The 9,730-nt window shown below is 40.6% G+C and overlaps 1 protein-coding gene across 2 annotated transcripts; it reads right to left on the reverse strand.

Annotated features, from left to right (window-relative positions):
• Positions 1 to 1,977: 1,977 nt before the first annotated feature.
• On the reverse strand, positions 1,978 to 7,188 carry LOC124298985 (beta-1,3-galactosyltransferase 5-like). 2 transcript variants are annotated; one of them, XM_046751755.1, is made up of 3 exons: positions 6,510 to 7,188; positions 3,108 to 3,682; positions 1,978 to 2,840 (listed from the first exon to the last, which is right to left on the reverse strand). In XM_046751755.1, the coding sequence occupies exons 1-3, from the start codon at positions 6,590 to 6,592 to the stop codon at positions 2,347 to 2,349; spliced, it is 1,152 nt and encodes a 383-aa protein (XP_046607711.1). In that variant the 5' UTR covers positions 6,593 to 7,188; the 3' UTR covers positions 1,978 to 2,346. The 2 variants fall into 2 exon arrangements, with proteins under 2 accessions (XP_046607711.1, XP_046607712.1); XM_046751756.1 differs by having other exon boundaries at positions 6,505 to 7,183.
• Positions 7,189 to 9,730: the final 2,542 nt, after the last annotated feature.

Here is a 9,730-nt window from a genome sequence, read left to right on the forward strand (position 1 = left end):
GACAATTCTGCCAGCAGGGTTTGCCGGGGCAAAATGGATCAACGTCGGCAACAAGAGATGGCGCACTTGCAGAGATCATAGGTCATGGTGAATCGGAAGTTCTTCGAGACGATCAAGGTCGTCTCGTCATAGGGCGGGAGGTCGATACCAGACGAGGACGTCTTTTCAGATGACACCGTCTTGTAACTCGGTTGCGAATCTATGACAAGCACCGGTCTCAAGGGATGCAAGCATCTGTTAAGTGACCCGAGAAAAGAACGCACGGATATTGCTAGAGTGACGGCGAGAATAAATATCCATGACGGTGGGCGAACATGTCGTCGCATCGTAGCGATGGATCCTAGAATTTGGATAGAAAAAGGAGCTGGTCGTTCAATCTGATAGAAAGAGCTGTTTTCATCGAAAATGCGACTTTGTCGATAGATTTTTCTCGGTGGTTGAAGCCAAGCAAGAATCTCTTATTATTACCGTTTTATCACTGTTATTTACTCATTCAAAAAGCACGTCCAGAAAATTGACTGACGTACATATATTAAACCTGTTTGATACCACTGTATTAACCAGATAGCAGTTGATATTACAACCCAGTATTTCTATTAAAGTTGTGATAAGGCTCCCGAGTGTTTACCGGAATATTCGCTGTGATAACCTGACACTCCGATGGCCAGTTATTAATACCATAATTTTTTTCCGGGATTGGTTCAAAGCGACATGATCACGAACTCGATGACGTTCTCTAAAGTTTGTTGACATTTTAATGCTCTCTGTAGCACCGAAATTTACGAATTTCCGAGTAAAACGCGAATCGCACGATATCTCAGTTTTGAGTAATGATCTGACCTCTGACGATAAGTAATTATAAATTTCCCATGACGCATTACACAGCACACTGGATTCAACTTGATAGAAGTGAAACGCATTCTGTGCAACAATTTACACCAACTTATCACTCGTTGATTAAAAAACTCCACACAGCTGCATCCACGATTTATGAGCGAGCACGTAGCTGCGGAAAAAAATATTTCAAACATAGTGCAATTGTTCCAGATAATTTGTCTTGTTACGTTTTTGAGATTGATAATGATGCGAAGCGGACTGATAAAATACGTACACAGATTCTGCAGAAGTCTTATCTTACTTACCTTACTCTCCCACCTTATTCGCCTCCCATATTCAGTATTTTTATTGGATTTAGCACAGCTTGGTAGCACGATGTACTTTGGGACGAAGAACAAGCTTTGGACGAATCAACGGTCGAGCGAATAAGTTAAACATCCCAGTTGCCGACCTCTTGAGGCATTCTACCTCACTAGTCTCAATAACGCGTTCAATCCTCACCTTGTACGTTCGTGCCCAAGGTAGCCCAACGCGAAAAAATGATGAGTAACTCATCCACGCTAACGATGTTACAATCACTCCGGTGAAGTTGAGTATTCTTTCTTCTTTTTTCGTGTTTTTCTTGCATAATTTATGGCTTCAAATAGCATTGTGCTCGAAGTTAATCAGATCAAGGCAAGTTAACCGGGTAGAAACAAAGCTTTCACGGCACTTGGAAGGTACACAACGGAATTTGCTTAATCTTAGTTGTAAATTCAAAGTACAAGTTCTATTCAGGGTCCGGCACAATTTACCCTTGATTTTCAAATACATAGCAAACTTTCAGTTACGGCGGTGACGGGGGATTCATTTTCGTCATGATCACAGACGTAATTACTAGTCGCGCCAAAGTATTGATTGGCAACAATTGTCACACCCACGATACATCCGAGCCTTGAGTTGGGTAAGCCGGAAAAACTTCGATTCTAGTTCACCAATGTCTGGGTGATTGAGGTGAGTTTCGTCGATTGTTGGTCAAGGATTTACAAAGTTATAGGTCAGCCGTAGATCTTTCGCTACGCGCATAAAGCCTAGTGCAGCACAATAATGTTCGAAATTGAAAAGTACAATATTTTAAATGATGAAATGCTACGGTGTTACTTAGGGTATAAACTATTGTCACTGATTTGTATTTGAATATAAACCTGAGAAATTAAGTATAATACAAACATCTTCACACCGAAGATACTGAATTAAATATTTTACACTTAAAATTAAAACGGTGAAATATTTCTCTCGTCACTTAGCACAGAACGATTTCATTACTTTCGACCTCTGCGCGGTTATATCTATCTATCAAAATTGGTACCTCTGAACCTAAGGCCACGATCACAGACAGAAGAAATTCAATTTCAGATTAATATTAGATCAGGCGGATTCCATTCTCGGTAATGTCACTGTAAACCAATATACGCTGAATATCACTGTAACTCCTCGTCAATGTTTACAGGAGCACTACAACACGTGGACCTAAGTCAGAGTGGAGACGATCGCCTTCCACAGTGCCCTCGAATCAGCCTCGCTCAATTCCGGTCCAGCGATCAGGAAGTCAACCGTAGCCTTCGGAGACTTGATGAAGTCTGCGAGCCTTTTACCCCTTAGAATTTGCGAGTTCAGCGACGTATAAGTTAAGTTGACCTTATTTGCGACAATGCCGGTTACGTGCACGTCGTCTATCCAAAAGTAAGGAGTACGCTGCGCCTCTTCGTACAAAAAAATGGCAGTATCTATCGTGTATATTATCACCCAGCCCAAACAGTATTCGGGGTACATTTTTTCAGGATATTCATCCAGCGTGACCGTCCATTTCAAGCCAGCTTTGCGCTGCGGCGTTCTGCACCATGCCGGGCTGCAATGCATCACTCGATTCGTACCCCAAAGTGACATGTTGCGAGCCATGGACCCAAGCATTGCGGGTGTATTAACGAAGACGTCGTCATCCAGCTTGAGCACGTATTTGACGTCTGAAAAATAAAAATCACCTAATTACTTTAGATCCTTGTACATTGGCGAAAACGAAAAACAACAACTATGCGATCCAACTATTTCAGCCCAAGTGAATAGAATTTGTCTACGTGAATTATCTAATGAAGCAGTTAATGAGTTTGCAGTAAACGCGATGATATTTCACGTGGGTGATGACAAGCATTCTGCGAAGTGCAAGCTTTGTGAAAATTTGTAACTTTTTAGTATGGCGTCGATGCGAGAGTGAGCCTTAAAGCCTCACTTACTCGGACAGTGGTACTTGGCCCATTTGAGCAACATCACATGTTTATAGGTCAAGTTTCTGTAAGAGTCCACAAAATTCCCTTGAACGATGTCTCCGTAAGTCTTGTCCTCTTCCTCCAGCTTGCTTTGCAAGTCAGACGTCATACCGACGAAGAAAAGTGCCACGATTCCGTGAACCTTGTTTCCCCACGTCTCGCGGATAGTCATTCTCTTCGCGTAATTCTTTGGGGCGGAATGAATTAAACCCACTATCAAGGGCTGGCTGTTCTTGCAGGGATCGTGGTTAATCGTGAACTGGAAGTTCGTCAAGTTGATCAACGTTGTTTCGTCGTTGGACGGGTGAGTGACGGGAAAATCATCCTTGGTAGACAAGGGCGAGTTTACAGTGTTTGTCAAATTGTAAGCCGGCGATAAATTCGTACTTGAAGTATACTGTTTGAAGTCAGGAGTGTGAACGTTCAGTAACAATATTGTACAGATCGGACACATTATGAAGCAGACCATGACAAATATCCTCTTGGAAGATGGTCTTCCATTTATACAAAGGTTGTAGCGATGCCCTGTCATCACACCGGAGCTGAAATTCATTGAGGATGAAATTTTATGCATTCAGCGTAACCAGGACAACTAAATTTACCGGAAATAAGAATTTACCAATAAGTTTTTTCTCGCTATCGACTCGTGCAAAGATCAGCGTAGAAAGGTGAATACTAGAAAAATCTGCAATATTATTTTTGCCGAGAAAACGATTTTTGAATAAATTTAGTTACACGATACTCCCAATTTACATTATGCGTAACTTTGAGAAGAATAAGTCTCTACGTGCAGATACACACAGGTACGTTATACACATTAGGCTTCGGGTCTCCAAAAATTTTTGCGCTTACAATATTTTTTACTTCACTGCTTATTTTTTACTCGAATTTTTTACAAGGAATGCTCGAAAACATCTTCCACTGATTATTTTGTTGTCACGCAGGAGAACTGTTTCTTCTGAAACAAACCGGAGAAACCGTTTGATCGCGACACTTTTCATCGCCATGCAAAAGGAACAGTCCGTTGGTCTGTTCGACAAACTTCCACGACGATCTCGAAAACGGCCGATCGCAAAATATTTATGAAAAGTAAAATTCATCCGAAAGAAAAAAGGTGATAGTTTGTTCTATGACGCTATTTGAATGCATTTATGAATGCACGGTAAATTTTTATTCGTGATAATAATCGGATTCCTTGACCTTAAAAATACTTGAAACCCATGCTTTCAAAAGTAAATATTCTCCTGGGACACCAAAAACCATCAATTACTTTATGACGGTATTTCGCGATTTTTGGCAATTACAGCACGGGCGCGCTTGAGGCCACATATTTAAGGTTTCATGACCTTAAGTGGTTAGCTACGAAAATGAAATTAAAAAAAGTCATCGACCTTTGATACTACGCAGAAGATACAAGACCACATTTAATCGACGAATATCAGTCACCACGAGGGAGACATCGATGACCATCTTCGATCATCGTGGTCAATTTTCATCTGATCTCGCATCGAATCAACAATATACAATGAAAGTTGAATTGATCGACAATCTCGTTCTCATATTTCTTTTTTCATAACGAAAAGAAGAACAATCAAAACATCACATTTTCCGCTTAACATGACTGATAAAAATAAAACATTTAATGATTTTCCAAGAGGGACTGTTTGTATTTTGTCTCCGTAGATGTATGTGTGAATGTTCATTTAATTAAATATAAAAAGAACTAACAATGAACGATCACGAAAAATAAATTATTGATGAAATATTTATCTCCATGAAGTTATATTGTCAGTATTATTTAAAGATAACTGTTTGCACCTTGGCAAAATAACAGTAATAAAAAATGTCATGAGTAATAAAATAGTTAAGAGAATTTCACAAGTGGATATATGTGACAGTAAAAAAATGCTTTCCTTCGTTCGATTTTGAAAACATTTAGGTTCGTATTTTAGACAGTAGAGTACGGAAAATCTGCATCCAATTTTGTCGATATCAGTTGTTTCGTTTTTTAGCTATCTGTGACGCCAGAAAAAAAACCAGTTCTGAAAGTGGAGTTTTAAGGAAAGCGCGCTTAAAATTTCATTGCGACCCTCGGGTGACGAAAACGGTCACTGAAAAAGTATAATCAGTCCTTCCGAGAACTTTTTCACGAATCCTTCTTTCAAAACATCCGCTTTGCTTCAGTAGCGCAGCTTGGAGTGGGGGGCAGCAAAATTTGACAATAAATGATAATAATATCTTGTATCTAATCTTAACTAAAAATTTGAACTATTTCTTTTCATATATTTCATATTATTTTTTTTAGTCATCTCGCTCGCTCCAGCGACTGGCAAAACCGACTGTACTAACCGGTTGCCATAATTCTACGTGTTTATTATATCATAAATCATACGTATATGACTTCTTTATTTGCATCCTGTAAAATACACAGTAACGAATTTATTCTTACCGAAAAGTTCTTTAGAATTTCTGTAAATTTCGGGTCGTTTTGGATTTAAATACCTAAACAAGGGGGTGGCGAATTTGGCTTACGCCCAGTGCGACTGAAACCCACGCTCCGCCACTGCTTTGTCTAGTATATTGCTACAAAACATAACAGATCCGATTGTGAAAAAGACGGATTATAGAAGGGGGCATGCTCCGCTCTCGGCCGGAACACTTTTGACGATCATTCACAATCACATCGAAAGTACTTGCAATTTCGAACTGGGTATTCGATATAGAATTCTTAACATGTTTAGATATCATTTTATGAACAGAAAAAAGTTTACGATTTTTCATAACCGATAAAGGTATCTCACCCCCTTGATTTTTTTCGGTACAATTTCGAAACCCGTTACCTAAAAAATCATCGGCAATCGAGTCTTACGGTCATCGTATGACGTATTGAAATCTGCGTCTACATTTTGAACTGCGAACTTCCAAACTCGAACGTGAATATCAGCGACACGAATAAAATTCGAAAACTAAATATGTAAGCGCAACACTTTTTGGAACCTGTTCAATTTTTCAACTCTAACTTATTTTTACCTCAGACTTAAGTGGGGAGGACGAAAAATTATAAGACGGAGATTATCGGGTAAATCGATCGGAAAGCTTCTAATGCAAACAGTGACGGCCGAAAACATATTGAGGGTTGAAAATGAACCAACGATTATCATCTTTTAATCCTGGGAGAAATTGGTGTTTAGGAGGTAAACCGGTGTGAAGTCAAGAAATGAAACCTCACGAGCTTTATAACAGGAAACCTTTTTTTTTAAATGTCCGCACACCGAATAGATAATTCATATTTCCGGTATTTGAAACTTTCCACAAGTAGTAGTAAATCTGTAACTATACCTATAAATCTACGATAATATCTTACCTTACTTTTCTGGAAGAATGAATTTGGCCGTGGCAGAATTGATGGTGAATGTGTTAAACTCGAGACGATTCATTAGCACGAAGAACATTTCCACACACTGGAACGAGGAAAAACATAATGACCCGCAGCGAACGAGGAAGAATCGAACAACCGCAGGCGAGCTGCACGATCCGACCTTTTTTCTCTCATATCTGAATGCACTGATTAAGACTTCCGCTAATGTGTGGCGAGCGTAAGTTCCTGAGAAACAATTCTTTCTACCGATTGTCACGCCATCCAAAGGAGTAAAACAACATTAAAATCCGACGGTGATGTTCAGCATTCATTTGCAAACCGAACACGACCAGTAATCATCGCACTTGAATGGGAGAGTATCGCGAAGAAGATTTGACGGCGCCGGCTGAGCTGCGAAACTGGCTCACTGACGGTCAGGCAACTTCTACGCTTCGTGCAAAAACAGCACGTGGACACTCCCACTCGCGATCGGTAAAAAAGAGAGTGCGATAAACGAAAGCGAGAGACAGACAGAGCGCGTTACACTATCTTTAGCATTCGCCGTGTCTGAACGCATCCCACTGTAGCCGAGAGAATATCAAAGGATTAGGATTCCGCGAAGCGAGAAAAAGATTTCGACAATTCGCTCCGGCCCCTCTGACCTATAGCGACGACTATTTCAGCGCGTTCGTTTTCCTCCTTCGGATTCTATCGCCGTACGACCGATGCATCGCATCGACGACTCTTTTTCCCCACTTATTTACGTCGCAGTGGGTGCTCACAATCAGACAGGCTCCAATTCCGAGATACGTTGCGACTTACGAATCGGCTGTTCCCGCTACACCCGTTCGTTTGGTTCGTTCGGTGCCTGAACGAAAAATTGACCCTGAACATGAGAGGCCGAAGTCGCAGATCTGCGCGTGCGGATTTGAAGGTCAACTGCGAAGTTCGCGTCTTGATCGGTCCAGAGCAGTCTGACGGTCCGGGTGATTCAGGCTCAAAGGTCCTCTTCGTTACAATGTTACCTCGGGAAAAGGAACTTATGAATACTGGATTCCAAGTGATAAAGCATTGTTTGAATTGCGTTATCGCGTTGCTGACAGCGAGTAAAGGCGATTGAGACACGCGTTCGGAATCAGCGATAAACAACACGTTGATGAAACGTGCCTTAGGTGAAGTGAATGATAAATTTGGCATAAAGAAAATTAGTCACCAACTAGGCTGAAAACATCGGATTCAAATAACGTATCTTTGATGAATTGGTTGAATATCTATGGTGGTTCATCGCACGACTAGATTACATGCCTAACGGTATAATAAGTGTGCGAATTAACAAAAATTTGCCACATTTCGCAAGTTATTTATAACTTTGGACCAGGGGGCTGGACCGTTTCGTTTGAAATATACACTTCCAAGATCACGTACCTAATCGTAAAAAAACCGTGATATGACTTTTCGCCCGTTCTACATAACCGCACATGGCTCCTATGGTATTACGCATGTACCGTTTATGAAACTGTGATGCGTTCCAGTACAGAGTATGATACGCGTGATGATATACAGAGCTCTACGTTACGGTAATTAAACTTCTGATCCTGGAGTTCGAACAATGGACGCCAGATATTTATATGCAAAAATTTGTTACACCGATTCTTTGCCAGAGTCCGTATGAAATTTTGTACGATTTGATATCTTCGTACTTACATTTGGATTACGTGACGGCGACCAGTCCTTTCGAATAACAAGGAAAGTGTTATTTTCAAATTGATGAAGAAAAAAATAAAAGAAAGGGGAAATAAAATTTGCGCATTTGCGGTTAACAATTTCAACGATCTTTCGACGGATGCGTGTCAAGGCGCTTCTACTACTGTACGCTATGCCCGAATACTTTAAAAACATTTTTATTCTCAGTTCCGTCCGTGAACTATTTCAATCATATTGTTTGCTGTCGTACAACTGAAACACAATGTGATGGTCTAGACGCGCCATTCTGTTACTTGGTTGTAGCGTGTGCTGCATGAAAATAATACTTAATTAAACCAGTCAGCAAGCAAGGAATTTCGAGCAGTAACAGTATTTATCGTTTGAATTTTTAACCGAATACATCGATAACGTTGAAAGAAGAGTAAAAATAAACGTAACATATCACTTAAGCATACAGATAACCGCGATCAAGCCAAACATTGGTCATAGTCTTACATAAATAACATTTACTTATTCGCAATGATTCGTACAAACGATTCTCGACCACCCGATACAGGCATAGTAAAATTACCATTGTATAAATTCAAGCGGGAATATTCTCGCGTTATATCCATGCCTGTCGAAGTGAATCGCGATTAGCATTCAATAACCTAGAACACACTAGAATCGGACTAGGCACATACAATATTTTCAGCGAGACATGGATCACCGGCGTTTGATAATTGAATTCGGTGGATACAGGGCACAACTCCTACCTTTAAGCGCTCAGTTGCGCCCTTCTGAAACGCAGCCACAGAATTCTGCATCGAGACGCAACGCCGAACCTCTGTATGCATATGCCACGGCCTTTGCGCCTGGGTCAACGATGACGTCAATGCCTAAAATTCCGAACATCCCAAAGCGTTACACCCGGTATATCAGCTATTATTAGATCGTATACACAACTGTTCGAGATATTCCCATTTCTCGAAGGAGAAACCAGGTCGGGACTTTCATGACGGAAAATATATACTCTGACCGACAATTCGAACACTGCACGATTAAGGAAATGTTCGGTTACGCGATTGAATGATCGATCAAATTCTAGACGAAGAAGTCTTCCTATTCAGCAATAAATTGCTAGCTGAACTTGTGTTCTCGACGCTTATATTTCGGCCCCAGTTTACAACTGGAATACAAAATTCATATATTCAAGAGTCGTTCGAATTCTCCATCTTATATAATCTGGAAACAAACGCTGATGTACCCAGTAAAATCACCTCGCAATTTATTTTATCGCTTTTCGCAGCGGCTTCGCATGCCAAGCTCCCTCTGAGATCCTCCAGTGCCGTTACGCAAAAAATTCAGAAAAAAAAACCGACATTGTTCGTCACTACGTGATTTTTACCAGCAGCTTGTCTCAGCGCCGCGTTGATCATTGATTTTGTGAGAATGTTAAATAAAGGGGAGAGGGAATGGATTTTCATCATAGAGTTTTGAGCTACATTCGGTCAGTCCAGCGAATCAAAAGAATTGGCGAATGTACAAG

This window comes from Neodiprion virginianus, chromosome 2 (assembly GCF_021901495.1).
Source record: "Neodiprion virginianus isolate iyNeoVirg1 chromosome 2, iyNeoVirg1.1, whole genome shotgun sequence".
Classification (NCBI taxonomy): Eukaryota; Metazoa; Arthropoda; class Insecta; order Hymenoptera; family Diprionidae; genus Neodiprion; species Neodiprion virginianus.

Coding starts and splice junctions, on each gene's coding strand:
- LOC124298985 (XM_046751755.1), bottom strand. CDS start 6,592: ATGTTCTTCGTGCTAATGAATCGTCTCGAGTTTAACACATTCACCATC. Junction 3,683..6,509: donor AAATTCATTCTTCCAGAAAA/GTAAGGTAAGAT, acceptor AATGAATTTCAG/CTCCGGTGTGATGACAGGGC. Junction 2,841..3,107: donor GGCCAAGTACCACTGTCCGA/GTAAGTGAGGCT, acceptor TTTATTTTTCAG/ACGTCAAATACGTGCTCAAG.